Source organism: Abramis brama (assembly GCF_963993115.1).
Source record: "Abramis brama genome assembly, chromosome: 15".
Lineage (NCBI taxonomy): Eukaryota > Metazoa > Chordata > Actinopteri > Cypriniformes > Leuciscidae > Abramis > Abramis brama.
In genome coordinates, this window is record NC_139977.1 from 20,828,847 (window position 1) to 20,843,799 (window position 14,953).

A 14,953-nucleotide genomic window follows, 5' to 3' on the forward strand; every position below is an offset into this window, starting at 1 on the left:
GGGACTGTGGCTTCTGAAATAGAGATTAGATTGTAATTGACTTATAAAAGATACATTGTCACTTGTTTTAGTTTAGCTTTTCTCAATTATTTGATAAGATGTTTTCAAGCAGCATGTGCTAAACAGAATAATGTTCAACTTCATTCACAACACAGTTTCTGCTGTATTGAACAATATATAAACAGAATGACCTGATTCCTCCTAATAATAGGCTTGTTTGAATTGAACCGGCGCTTCACAGACCGATCGGTGAATGACATCAAAGTACCGCAAGAGTGATTAGAGAGTAGACGGCTCCTAAAGGTTTTGAATCGCTCTTGCGTTACTTTGATGTCATAAACTGATTGGTCTGTGCAGCGCCGGTTCAAATCGAACAAGCCTAGAGACTGCCATTAGTTAAGATACGAGAAGTTCTTACCAATGCAAGAACCAGCATCAGGCTCTATTCTGCAGTCATCTGAGGACAGGCAAGCTTCTGCAGATTCTGATGCAATCTTATCAGTAACTTGGTCTGGTGGTCTGTGGGTGGGTTCATCCCTTTTTCTTTTCCTCTTAAATCTGATATCAGAGATGAGAGCAAACAGTCAGTCCAAAACAGTTTAGCCTAGTTGGTTAGTAGACACAAAAACGATCTGGTCTAACAAATTATATTTACAAAAAAGATGTGACATTACTTGCCATACATTCTCTGCATATTGATGCATGCAATGTGATCCCAGTTAGCAACTAAATAAGGCAAAATTGACGATATTTAGTTTTGCATCGCCTTTGTTTATTTCACACTGGGTTGAGAATGAAAAGACAGAAGGGACAAAGTCGGGACTACTGAATTCCATGGATACCTCTCCTGCACAAAAAGGTGTATTCTAGTGATTGACAGTACGATAGAGTGTAACAGCAAACTTAGCCTGAGTTTACTATAACGTATTAGCCAAGAACTAACTTTACTACCAAGCTTAGGCTAACTAGCAAGACAACATAACCAAATTGAAGGTAAGTTAGCTAGTAAGCAAGTTCGCCTCAAACTTGTACTTTTTTCTGTGTTGAACAACTCATTATTTACCGTTATTTTTGTTGTTGTAAGCCAAATCGAGTGATGATGTGTCTGATTTAGCGTAACTGTAAACCGTTAACTTACCTGATATGAAGTGTGAACCGCAGAGTCGGGCATTTTTAATTTTGTCCTCGTTCCAGTCGGCTCTTCTGATGGCTTGTAACCAAAGACGTCTGCGGTTGGCGTTAAAAGGAGTGCGAGTTGATGGTATTCGGTAAAACTTGAGACCACTGTTTACAGATTTACGATTCTGGCATCCGACTGCACAACACGACATTTTTCCGTTTGTTGTCTTTTGGTCCCGACATGCGCAGTAGAACCTGCGTGACGCCGTGTGACGTAGGGTGATAATTCCCCTATAGGAATTATCACTAATTATCCCCTATCACTTTAAATAACAAAAACAATATTGCGCCATTGACTTTAGACCAGGTTTTTGTTGGTCAATGGTGCAGTCTATTTCAGTTGCCTCAAAATAGCAACACGGCAACAATGCGCCTGAACAGACCTATTTTTCAGACCAGCAAGCCCAGGGCGCACAAATGGGCGCAAATGCATTTGCTATTTAAACAATGTGACGCAGGACGTGAAAATGATAGCCACGTCGGGCTGAAACTAGCAAAAAACACTTGCTTTGCGCTTGCCACTGCATTGAGCCGGGTGTATAATAGGGCCCAATGAGTGAGAGAATCATACCAAAACTGTTAGCGCAAATAAAAGAAAGACGCAACAAATCGGGTTATTACGGGAACTTTTTTGCATGTTCACAACAATTCATTTAGACATTTGTAACAGTTTGTTTTTTTACACAAAGGTTGATTTTAAGCGATCAATCTGTTTCACAGTTCCTGGCTCTGTTGTTTTCGGTCAGAAGAATACATAATATTTATTTTGCGTAAGCATGAAGCTGCAGTTTCACAATACATCCATTACACTTACGAATAACAGTAAAATGCTGCAAATTTTTTTTTTTTCTTGCACTTGAAAGGCGATTTACACCTTTACAAATCTTCTCTTGCATATGCAAATTTTATTTAGGCTTGCAATCTTATGTACACTTTCACAAATCTTACCCTGCACATATGATTCTTTATGGCATCATATTACCTTCATAGGAAGGCCAAATACCAGGGAACCGGTGAAGAGGTTCATGTACACTCTAAGGGCTTGAAGGCGGCATATTTTTTAAAACAAAAAAGTAAAATAAAAATACACAACTAAACCAATGGTTTAATCATTTATTTTATCATCAGAATAATGGAAGTTCAGAATGAAGGTTTTACGTGAGATTCTATTAAGATTCTATTAAGTCTTATCATTGGCAATAATCACATTATTGGTGTACATGTAAAATAGCAGTATAATTTGAAGTAAAATAATTAAAAAGTAAAATATTTAAAGTAAAATATAAGTAAAATGGGTTCCACTTTATTTTGATAGTCCACTTTAGACATTCTTCTAACTATAAGTAACTTTTCAACTACATGTCAACTAACTATCATTGGAGTATTAGTAGACTTTAGTAGACTGTTAGGTTATGGTTAGGTGTTAGGGTTCGGGTTAGTAGAATAAGTTGACTTGTAGTTGCCTAGTTACTTATAGTCAGTAGAATGTCTGTTGGGGGACCAACAAAATAAAGTGTTAGCACATATTAAGCAGACAGTCTATTAATACTCTGATGACAGTTAGTTGACATGTAGCTGCAAAGTTACTTAGCGTTAGTAGAATGTCTAAAGTGGACTATCGAAATAAAGTGTTACCGTAAAATGTAAACACATTATACACATCTCAGGAAATTCCCAGGACTTTTCTAATATATTTTTGGTAATTTAGACAAACATCAGCAAATAAATCAACAAAGGATGTAAAATGTTATACAATAAATGTTATAAGTGGATATGGGAGCAGTGAAAGCATTTTTTTTTTTTTTTTTAAGTTTTATGAAAATATTCAATGATGTACATCAAAATAATGTTGACAGTACATCCTTGTTTTTCTTACTTTTTGTTGTAATTCATTTACTTTTAAAAATATACTATTTTGCATGTCTGTTTGCAAGTACATCAAGTAATTGTCAAGGATTTAAGCCTTTTTTAGTTTCTAAAACATTCACTCTTGCTGAAATACATGAGACAAAAACTCTGCGTACTGCTCTAATATTTAATCCATAGATTAGGGGATTAAAAACAGGTGGAACTATAACTAATTCTAAAGCCAAAAAATTACGCAGACTCTCGGGAATGTCATTTGAGCCATACCTGCTATACATAACGTCAAAAAGCAAAGCAAAAGTGAAGTTTATCAGCGATAATATGTGTGGCAGACACGTTTGCCAGAATTTCCTTTTGTTTTCTAAAGATCCTTTACATGCAGAGATCAGTTTAATATAGGACACTATGATGAAAACTGCACTGCTAAGAAATATAATTGCAACAATATATCCATAGACATTATTCACAAAAGAAGATGTACAAGAAAGTTTTACAACTGACCAATTGTCACAATATAATTTATCAATGTAAAAATTACAAAATGGCCTCAGATTTGATAACAGCATTGCTGGAATCACAGAGAAGTTGGGAACAATCCATGAAAACAGAATTAATTTCACACAGGTGAATTTAGTTAACTTGGAATGATAGTCTAAAGGTTTGCATATGGCTACATATCTATCATAAGACATCACTGTTAATATTGTAAACTCACACAGTAAAGAGCTGTAAATAACAAAGGACTGCAGAGCACACATGTGAGAGGAGATCACATATGAATCCAATATTAAATCAGACAGAAATTTAGGGTAGAATCCTGAGGCTCCATAAACCCCATTTACACACAAATGAGACAAGAATATGTACATTGGTTCATGAAGTGCTTTTGTCTTGATAATGACCATAACAAGACGAATATTAATTGACAAGATAAGCAGATAAAGGAAAAGAAAACAAGTGAAATAGATATGCCTATATGACTTAGATACTTTGGGCACCATAAGAGCTAGTATCACAGGATAAGACATGTTATCCATCAAGTAATGGATATTGCTTCAAATCACACAAAACAATGATATTCTGCAATAATAATAATAAAAAATACATCAGAATAAAAAATATATGGTAAAATGGCTACATTCATTTACAATCTACTCAATCAGACAATCAAAGATGGAGCTTAGAAAAAAAAAAGCAAACAGTCAGATCAACAAATCTTGAGCTGTGTGTATCTGCGTGTGAAGAGCTGAACGTCTTATAACCTTTTTTTCCAGTTGGGAAATTATTTTAAGATGTTATAAAGCGTCTTGGGATTAATTATAAGTATGTTCCTTGCAAACTTTGCAATCCTTATTTTTCTTATTTTATTCAAACCAAATAACATTGAATTAGTATAGGATTTAGTTTGAATCATTTAGTTTCACTCATCAACAAAGGAAATACCAACGTCACCCAGTCATAGCAGAAAAACACTAGATAGCTGACCTTCACACTGGACCACATCAACCAAGAGATGTTTGGCAACTAAGAGGATAGTTTTCATTGTTATGCTGATGATACTCAGCTGTATATTTCTTAGTGCCCTGACAAAACTTACCAATTTACAAAATTAACCGAATGCATAGCTGATACAAAAAACTGGATGACTAGTTATTTCCTACTACTTAATACAAAGATTCTAATTACTGGACCAAAAACCTCTGCAGATAATAACCTAGAATACTGTCTAACACTTGACTGTCTAGTCTTCGTCGTCGGTTAAGAACCTGGGTGTGCTCTTTGATACCAATCTTTCATTTCAAAGTCACGTTTCTAGAATCTGTAAAACCGCATTCTTCCATCTTAAAAATATATCTAAATTATGACATATGCTCTCAGTGACAAATGGTGAACAGTTAGTTCATGCGCTCATGACATCAAGGCTAGATTATTGTAATGCTCTAATGGGTGGTTGCCCTGTATGCATAATAAACAAACTACAGCTGGTCCAAAATGCAGCAGCTAGAGTTCTTAGCAGAACCAGGAAGTATGACTATTAGTCCCGTTCTGTCAACACTGCATTGGCTCCCTATTAAACATCGTATACATTTTTAAATATTGCTGATTACTTACAAAGCACTAAATGGTTTAGCTCCGCAGTACTTGAGCAAGCTCTTAACGCAATATAGTCCTTCATGTCTATTGCGATCTCAAAATTCTGGCCAGTGGATAATACCTAGAATATCTAAATCGACTGCTGGCTATTATCACTGTAAAACTGCTTTGAAACAATCTACATTGTTAAAAGCCCTAAATAAATGAAGGTGACTTGACTTCACTTGACTTGACATGTCAACTGTGCTTCATTGCTTTATCGTGGACAGAACATCCATCATTTAAGATGAACAACAAAATCTGATCTCAGGCTTCACATTTTTCACATTGGAAAATCTCCTCTCATGAGCAAGACTGCTAAATGAAACTAGGATCCACTTGATCTTCATCATCACATTCTTAGCACAGCAGAAGTCTTCTCTTAAATGTTTTAACACTTTTTAATTTGTTTCACACATTATTCACACCCTATGTCAAAACAGTTACCACAGATCTCATTGAAAGACCCCAAACTCTATTGGATTCACTGTGTTGAACAAAAGGAAAAATCTATTCACATCTCTAATGCACCTGTGTGAAACCCGTTTGCACAACTCTTCAATCAGCAATCAGTCCTCATCCATCCTTAAAAGATGCCATCTCTGTGTTGCTATTTGCAAGCAAAGAGGCCAAAGGCATGGAAGGAGAGCAAGAGGCCATGGCAGAGGGGCCCGAAGAAGAGGAGTTTGCATGCGTGGTGAAGTTTCAAATGAAATTTGAGCAACAATTATTGTCCATGTCATCAATCATGGCTTGTCCTTTAGAGAGGCTGTAAAAAGGGTCTCATTCTGAATCGGAGCACTGTGCCATCTATTGTCAGGCTTTTTCGGAATGAGAACAGGTAAGTCACAGTGTTACTGTCTTCCACTGTGTATTTCAGCTTTACTGTTGCCCTGTTAGCAGAACAAACTGTGTCCAGTAATGCAGATGTTTTATCAATCCCATTTATGTGACTGTCATATAGTAATGTCAATTTTGACATGCTTTTTACTTTTACTTTATAGGATCCACACATTACCACACACTGGTGGCAGAGGAAAGATATTTAGTATTGAACAGGAGTCTGCCATTGTAGATATGGTAGTGGCAAACAATGCAATCAGACTGCGTGAAATCCAGGCAGCAGTAATTGCAGATCAGGGAATATTTAGAAATATAAACAGTGTGAGTTTGGCAACTATAGATCGAGTCCTTAAACGAAACCATGTCAGAATGAAGCAGCTGTACAGAGTTCCATTTCAAAGAAACTCTGACATCGTAAAGGAGGCACGATTCCAGTATGTGCAGGTACAGATTTTTTTATTGTAATGCCTTGTTTACCATAGTTACATGCGACTGGAGTACTGTAATTTGCTCTATGAATTTGCTCTTTTTCTTAGAGAATAATGGAGCTTGAAGCTGAAGGGGCACATCACAAATTCATTTTTGTGGGTGAAGCCGGCTTCAACCTCTGTAAAGTGAGGAGACGCAGGAGGAACATCATTGGGCAGAGGGCCACTGTCACAGTGCCAGGTCATAGGGGTGCCAATATCACCATGTGTGCTGCCATCTCCAATGATGGGGTCCTTTGCCACATACCAACCATTGGTCCATACAATACAGAACGCCTCATCACATTTCTTGATGCATTGAAAGAAATACTGATTCCACCCGAAGAGAGAGGGCTGTTGAGGCCTGTCATGACTCTGTATGTCATAATTTGGGACAATGTGGCTTTCCATCACTCTCGCCTTGTGAACGAATGGTTTGCAGCACAGCCTCGTATTATGATGCAATTCCTTCCTGCATACTCCCCTTTTCTGAACCCAATCGAGGAGTTCTTCTCTGCTTGGAGGTGGAAGGTGTATGATCACCGGCCATATGAGCAGATGCCCCTCCTGGAGGCAATGAATGCTGGTTGCCTGGCAATAGGTGCAAAGGACTGCCAGGGATGGATACGCCATGCAAGGAGGTATTTCCCTCGGTGCATTGCAAGGGAAAACATTCAATGCGATGTTGATGAGAACCTGTGGCATAATCGTCAAGAACGAATGGACTAAATGTGAAAGATAAAATATCCTTTTTTTTTTTAAGGTATTTCCACCCATAAGTTTCCTTTGGTAGCTTTTTTTTTTTTCTTTTTTTTTTTTTTTTTTTTTTTCTCAGTATCCATTTGAGTTTGTAAAGTGTCATATTTCATATTGATGGCTGTATTTTGTTTTGTGTTGTCCATTGTGTAATGATTGATTGAAAGAATAAATTAATTTGACCACAAGTTGTGGTGTTTGATGGAAATATTTGCTTATGTTGTATGCTTTTAATGTTTTGTGAGTGTTAAAGCATTTTGCTAACAAAATGAGTCATTTTGGCCATTGAGCTTCGGTTTTATCCTGTGTGTTAACTGTTTTGAAAATGTGATGTCAGAGTGGGCAAATGTGTTTAAGCAATTGAGAAAAACTGTAATTTAACCAGGTTTTGGTCTTTGTTCATTCTCCATTCATGACTCCAGTCTCCGTCCCCGTCCAGAGTCCAGACATATCTCCGTCCCCATCCCTGTCCAGAGTCCAGAGGTGTCTCCGTCCCCATCCCCGTCCCCATCCAGAGATGTCTCTGTCCCTGTCCAGAGGTGTCTCCATCCCTGTCCAGAGGTGTCTCCGTCAGAGGTGTCTCCATCCCCGTCCAGAGGTGTCTCCGTCCTTGTCCAGAAGTGTCTGCGTCCCCGTCCAGAGGTGTCTCCGTCCTTGTCCAGAAGTGTCTCCGTCCCGTCCAGAGGTGGCTCTGTCCCCTCCAGAATCAAGAGATGTCTCCGTCCTCATCCGGAGTCCAGAGGTGTCTCCATCACAGGTGTCTCCATCCCTGTCCAGAAGTGTCTCCATCAGAGTTGTCTACGTCCCCGTCCAGAGATGTCTCCATCAGAGGTGTCTCCGTCCCCGTCCAGAGGTGTCCCCGTCCAGATTCCAGAGGTGTCTCCATCCCCATCCAGAATCAAGATGTGTCACCATTCCCATCCGGAGTCCAGACGTGTCTCTGTCCCCATCCAGAGATGACTCCATCAGAGGTGTCTCCTTCCCATCCCCGTCCAGAGATGTCTCCGTCAGAGGTGTCTCCGTCCCCGTCCAGAGGTGTCTCTGTCCCCTCCAGAATCAAGAGATGTCTCCTTCCCCATCCGGATTCTAGAGGTGTCTCAATCACAGGTGTCTCCGTCCTTGTCCAGAGTCCAGAGGTGTCTTCATCACAGGTGTCTCCATCCCTGTCCAGAGGTGTCTCTGTCCCTGTCCCTGTCCCCATCCGGAGTCCAGAGGTGTCTCCGTCCTCGTCCAGAGGTGTCTCCGTCCCATCCCCGCCCAGAGATGTCTCCGTCCTCGTCCAGAGATGTCTCCATCAGAGGTGTCTCCATCCCCGTCCATAGTCATCTCCATCCCCGTCCAGAAGTGTCTCCGTCCCCGTCCAGAGGTGTCTCCGTCCCCGTCCAGAGTCGTCTCCGTCCCCGCCCAGCGGTGTCTCCGTCCCCGTTCAGAGGTGTCTCCGTCAGAGGTGTCTCCTTCCCCTCCCCGCCCAGAGATGTCTCCGTCCCCATCCAGAGGTGTCTCTGTCCCCTCCAGAATCAAGAGATGTTTCCTTCCCCATCTGGAGTCCAGAGGTGTCTCCATCACAGGTGTCTCCATCCTCATCCAGAGGTGTCTTCATCACAGGTGTCTCCGTCCCTGTCCCCATCCAGAATCAAGAGGTGTCACCGTCCCCATCCGGAGTCCAGACGTGTCTCCGTCCCCATCCCCATCCAGAGTCCAGAGGTGTCTCCGTCCTCGTCCAGAGGTGACTTTAATTTTCAGGCAGGCTGAGATGCGAGCAGCTACCATCGGATCATCAGGCTGGAATGAGAGGTAGAGTTGTGTGTCATCAGCGTAGCAGTGATAGGAAAAGCCATGTTTCTGGATCACAGATCCTAGTGATGTCATGTAGATGGAGAAGAGAAGTGGTCCAAGCACTGAGCCCTGAGGAACTCCAGTAGCTAGATGTTGGGTCTTAGACACCACACCCCTCCACGACACCCTAAAGGACTTACCTGAGAGGTAAGACTTGAACCATTGGAGTGCGGTTCCCGAGATGCCCTTCATCTTTAGGATTGACAGGAGGATCTGGTGGTTAACTGTGTCAAGGGCAGCAGACAGATCCAGCAGGATGAGAACTGAGGATTTGGAAGCTGCTCTTGCCAGTCTCAGAGGTTCAATAACTGAGAGCAGGGCAGTCTCTCTGTTCTGTGTAAGAAAGGAAGAGATCTGGTTGAAAACAACTTGTTCAAGTGTTTTCGCTACGAATGGAAGAAGGGATACCGGTCTGTAATTTTCCAGATGTGCTGGATTTAGAGTGGGTTTCTTAAGCAGTGGGGTTACCTGAGCCTGCGTAAATGCTGTGGGAAAGGTACCAGTGTGAAGAGAGGTGTTTATGATGTGCGTGAGTGCGGGTACAACTGAGGAAGAAATGGCTTGAAGTAGGTTACTGGGAATAGGATAAAGCGGACAGGTAGTAGGGCGATTGGAAAGGAGGAGTTTGGAGACTTCTGCCTCTGAAAGCAGAGAGAGAAGGAGGGTAGAATGTGTGTGTTAGCTGGTAAAATGTGTGTGTCAGTTTGTGGATTGATAGATTGGCCGCTGATGGTGGTTGTTTATTTATGAAGAATGTGGCAAAATTGTCAGCTGTTAGGGTTGATGAAGGAGGAGGAGGGTTGAGAAGAGAGGAGAAGGTTTTGAAAAGCATGCGAGAGTCTGAAGAATTGTTAATTTTGTTGTGATAGTAAGTCATTTTAGCAGTAGAGATATTAGCAGAGAAGGAAGAGAGGAGGGATTGATAAAGAACAAGGTCAGTAGGATCTTTTGATTTGAGCCACTTCCTCTCTGCACCCCTGAGTTTAGAACGATGTTTGCGGAGAACATCAGATAACCAGGGGGCAGAGGGTGTGGCGCCGGAGGAAAGTGGGCAGAAGTTGTTCAAGCAGGATGTTAAAGTGGAGAAAAGAGTATCAGTTGCACTGTTAGTATCTAGTGTTGAGAGCAGATCAGGAGAAGGAAGTGTGGATGAGACCAAAGAGGATAGGCGAGAGGGTGAGAGTGAGCGTAGGTTTCGCCTAAAGGTGACCTGTGGAGGAATGTGTGTTGTGTTCTGAGGCAAGACACCTCCAGAGGTGTCTCCGTCCTCGTCCAGAGATGTCTCCGTCCCCATCCAGAGGTGTCTCCGTCCTCGTCCAGAAGTGTCTCTGTCCCCGTCCAGAGGTGTCTCCATCACAGGTATTTCCGTCCCCATCCGGAGTCCAGAGGTGTCTCCGTCACAAGTGTCTCTGTCCCTGTCCAGAGATGTCTCCGTCTCCGTCCAGAGTTCAGAGGTGTCTCTGGTCCCGTCCAGAGGTGTCTCCGTCAAAGGTATCTCTGTCCCCGTCCTTTACTGTTACAAGTAGCCTACTGCTATAAGCAAACAGATTTTTCCATCAAAGGCAGCACAAATTAAATGGATTTAAAGACTGCGATTCGCCGAGAAAAGTCTCAATATAGGCGCAGTGAGTGGTGCGTGAAAATAAACGCGAAACTGCCTATATACGTAGAACACAAAAGTGTGTTAAACTTGAAGCTGTTGAAAAAATAAAGCCAGCAGACACAACAAAATATCATCTGCAGAATGTTTTGCTTCCCTCAACCTGACATGATCTGTCATTAACGCTGCAGAAAGCAATTGCATAAACCGGCATAACATTAGTTTTATTCTTGTGCACGCAATAAAGACAGACAGTTCTGTTCTTTGGTGGAAGAATGTGAACGTGCAGAGCTGCTTGTGCCAGTGTGTGCAGATGAAATAAAACCATCAGTAACATTTCTCTGCAGATTGAGCTTCTACTCTCAATGTACTGCACAAACGCTCCTGATGAAAAACGCAATGAAATGACAGTCTTGCATTATGCTGCGGATTTATCCAGACTGGTCAGGATAATTTTAATAATTCATAATCTGTCAAAGGGCTGCAGTCCACATTTCAAAGTGCAACGGGAACGGGCCATTAAAGTACCATTAAAGGGAAAAGTGTATTACAGTAGATACATTGGAGTGTATTAGCAATAAACTAAAGTAATAAAACTTCTGATCAAGTATGTGAATTTCTTTCACCATTTCAGACTGACTATATATGCTGTTTTCTTTGTTTGTCATAATTACAAATCTTTACTTTTGTAACTACTTTCTAAATGTATTTAAAGCTGCTTTGCAACCATGCAAAACTGTGAAAAGTACTATAGAAATAAATTTGAATTGAATTAAACAATACCTGATATTCAAAGTGTGGTTAAACTATTGAAAAGGTAGGTCATAATTATAAAACTTACTACATGCGATTATGAATTATTATTTTTTTGCAACTCAAGAAACATTTCCTGTAAACTTTTATCTGTACTATTTTTATGCTCAACAAGTAATACAGTTAATGTGAGTAATACTCAACTCAAATACAGTTCATTTTATTGTACATTTAATCATAACAGGTCAATATATTCAACAAAAATAAATGACTGAAGTTGTACTTAAATATTTAACAAATTAAATTTAAATTTTATTTGCAAATTGCTCATTGTTACATTTGTGCTGTAGGTAAAAGTTGTGTTTGGAAATTCTGCCCTTACAGCACCTTTGCAGAAACAAACTAGATGTTTCAGTTCATACCTCACATTTTCTTTGGTTTGCACAAAAAGAAAGTTTCATCTAAAAAAATTACATAGCAGCATCCTAAAATAATTTCATAATTCTCATATTTGAAATACATGGTGAAACTTCCCTAGTGAAAAAAAAAAAAAAAACTATACCAAAATGTATTTAAAATAAATTTATTTCATCCTTGAGATTTACTGATAAAAATATTATAATAAACTTTATTTGGAGTACTTCTTTTCTGCACAATGCAAATTTCTTAATATTAACCCTAAAATGTGTTTTAATATCACTATTAGTAAGGACAGTATGATCACTGTATAATATCTTTAGTCTTTTATTGCAAGATATTTAAAGTGTACCTAAAGTATACTTGCAATAGCTCCACTTTAGCACAATCAAATATACTTAAGTATATCTTTAGTTGGACCACTATTTCTTGATATCTAAAGTGCATTAAGTACCAATTTAGTATACTAACAGTACAATTGCAAGGTATTTATGTTAAGTACATAAAAATGTAAATGTATTTGTAGTATACTTAGCATAAAATAAATGTTTTTCAAATACATTTTAGTATATTTATTTTTTCACTTATAGGGCAACCAGAACTAAGTATAATTAATTATTTATTTAATAATATTTAGACATATGTTTAAGCTTCTTTTATGAACCTCTTTGAGTTTTAAGCCATAGATTAAAGGATTTGATAGAGGTGGCACACCATCAGTAAGGCAAAAACAACATACATGTTATCTGGGGCATTGCTTGAGCCATATCTGCTACACATTGCATCAAAAAACACAGTTAAACTACAATTTATCAGAGAAAATATATGTGGAACACATGTCTGCCAAAATTTTCTTCTGTTTTCTAATGATGCTTTACATGCTACTATAAGTTTAATATAAGACACAATAATTAAAATAGTAAGACAAATATAAAATAATGAAACAACCAGTGCCATGATGTTATTAATAAACACTGATTCATATGAGAGCTTTACCATTGACCAGTTGTCACAGTATAATTTGTCAATATGATGTTTACACACTGCCAACCTGTTTAACAACACAACTCCAATGAACATAGAAAGTGGTACAGTCCAACAGAATAGGAGCAAAATGCCACATGTATTTTTGTTCATCTTTGAGTGACATGTCTGTCATATGCCATCTCTGTTACAGTAATGTAGTACACTCACACATAGCTGAAATTAAGCTTTAGCATCTATCCAATCATGTCCTAATACTTGCTGTTTAAAAGATCGGTACTTACACATTTGAGTTCGCAGATGCTGACGCAAACAATTACCTCCATCCTCCCCACCACCACCAGGATGGTCCTGTCCATACCTCCCGGGGGATCGGCTGCACCCCTGCCTTCGTCTTCAGGCAGGAAATGCAGATCCGCTACCCTCAGATTATGCACTACGGAAGGGGCCTACGCCAAAGAACTCCAATAATTGCTTGCTGGGCTGTCAATAAATTAATGCTTTGTTTACATCATTCTGTCTCCCGAGAATTTCTGGTAGAACTGTAGATCACAAAAGCTTGGAGTGTGAATATAAAAAAGGAATCACATATGAATCCAGTATTAAACCATGCAGGAATTTAGGATAAAATCCTGTTGCTCCATATAAATAATTAACACATAGATAAAAAATATGCATTGGTTCATGAAGTGCTCTGTCCAAAATAATGACCACACTGAGCCAAATGTTCACAAACAGTATCAAAGCATAAAGAACCAAAAAGCATGTGAAATATACATGCCGATATGATTTGGAGCCTTTAGGTTCCATCAGAGTGTAGACTGTAACATAAATGTTGTCCATTTATGTTAATCCAAAAATTTGTCCCTATACAAAAATCATGGTGATTTGATGTGACCACAAGTAATTGATCAACACTGACAGCAATGTTCTAGCTTGAAAATATGACAAATGGCATGCATTCTCTTTGAACACAATTAGTCCTCCTAACACCAATCAATTGCTCATTGCTGTTGAGTTGTTACCTTGCATGAAATTGAGGCGTTAAGGATCACTGATGTGCCTATAAATAAGTTTTGTGCTTCGGAAAAAAAGAACCTTTTAGTAAACAGTTCTTAAAAGAACCATTTTTGTTTTAGTGTGAAGAACATTTAAAAAATCTAAAGAACCTTTTTCCACTATAAAGAACCTTTTGTGCAATGGAAAGGTTTATTTTTAAGAGTGTAGTGTATTATTCAGCTGTTTAAGGGGCAATTTCACTTTTGTCTCTTTATCATTCTAAAGCAAGTTCTAAGTCCAAATTTGTATATATATATCCACGGAAAAATCACCTTCTGGTCTTTACTTTTTTAACACGTTTTTGCTCCTAAAACCAAAAGTGAAATGAGATCTTATTTAAATCCAGTTCCTCCAGTTCTTTGTTAATATACTGTATGTGTTACATTTATAATCCTGTTGTCCATTGAATATAAAATCCATTTTACTACTTAAATAATCAACCCCCTTAAATATGAACTATAGCCTATAAATGCATTTCCTCAAAAGCTTTTCTTTACACATGTACACATTCTTTTCCCCAAAAACACCTTTATAACAGAAACTCTTTTAAATACCAACATAGAAGATTAAGGGGCCATTCACACATAACACATTTCTCTATTCCACTGCACTACTTTTACATTGTTTTTCAATGTTAACACACGTCTCAATGTAGCATCTCATGCATGATGCAGTTCTCAAGTTAAAACAAGTTCAACTTTTTAAAAAAGCATCTCCAGACCTTGGCAGGGATCCAGAAGGCTGCGGTGGAGCCGGAGCAACAGGGGACCAAGGTGGAGCTGGAGGGAGTAAGGAGTATAATGGAGCTAGATCAGGTCAGGGATACTTTCACAAACATAACAAGTTGTTTGTCTCACAGCATTAGACACTGTTTACCAAGTATTAAACTGGCCTGAGAGGAGAATAAAGAGATCCAGAGGTCATTAACTATCATGAGTTTGATAATTGTCCCCCTTGGGCCATAATTTCTCTGACTAGTCCCAGATGTGAGAGCCATGGACAAACCACAGTCCTACTGATGACAGTCAGGCCACAATCTCTGACCATCCTCATTATAAGT

At 39.2% G+C, this 14,953-nt stretch overlaps 2 protein-coding genes and 1 pseudogene across 3 annotated transcripts; all 3 read right to left on the minus strand.

The window, feature by feature from the left end:
* Positions 1–424: 424 nt before the first annotated feature.
* LOC311096775 (uncharacterized protein) lies at positions 425–1,410 on the minus strand. Its single transcript, XM_084136105.1, has 3 exons — positions 1,139–1,410; positions 767–847; positions 425–558 (listed from the first exon to the last, which is right to left on the minus strand). The coding sequence occupies exons 1-3, from the start codon at positions 1,329–1,331 to the stop codon at positions 443–445; spliced, it is 390 nt and encodes a 129-aa protein (XP_083992231.1). The 5' UTR covers positions 1,332–1,410; the 3' UTR covers positions 425–442.
* Positions 1,411–2,954: 1,544 nt separating this feature from the next.
* LOC311096774 (olfactory receptor 1G1-like) lies at positions 2,955–4,093 on the minus strand. Its single transcript, XM_084136104.1, has one exon. It carries the CDS (start codon positions 4,080–4,082, stop codon positions 3,129–3,131), a length of 954 nt encoding a protein of 317 aa, XP_083992230.1. The 5' UTR covers positions 4,083–4,093; the 3' UTR covers positions 2,955–3,128.
* A 6,435-nt stretch (positions 4,094–10,528) lies between these two features.
* On the minus strand, positions 10,529–13,677 carry LOC311097953 (annotated as a pseudogene). Its single transcript has 3 exons — positions 13,378–13,677; positions 12,590–12,917; positions 10,529–10,613 (listed from the first exon to the last, which is right to left on the minus strand). The product of its transcript is annotated as an uncharacterized misc_RNA (transcript).
* Between the last annotated feature and the right edge of the window lie 1,276 nt (positions 13,678–14,953).

Excerpts from the sequence above, each read along its gene's own strand:
- LOC311096775 (XM_084136105.1), bottom strand. The coding sequence starts at position 1,331 with ATGTCGTGTTGTGCAGTCGGATGCCAGAATCGTAAATCTGTAAACAGT. Across the intron at positions 848-1,138 it reads CGGTTCACACTTCATATCAG|GAGAGGTATCCATGGAATTC; the intron begins GTAAGTTAACGG and ends CTTTTTGTGCAG. Across the intron at positions 559-766 it reads CCAGTGTGAAATAAACAAAG|ATTTAAGAGGAAAAGAAAAA; the intron begins GCGATGCAAAAC and ends CTCTGATATCAG.
- LOC311096774 (XM_084136104.1), bottom strand. The coding sequence starts at position 4,082 with ATGGATAACATGTCTTATCCTGTGATACTAGCTCTTATGGTGCCCAAA.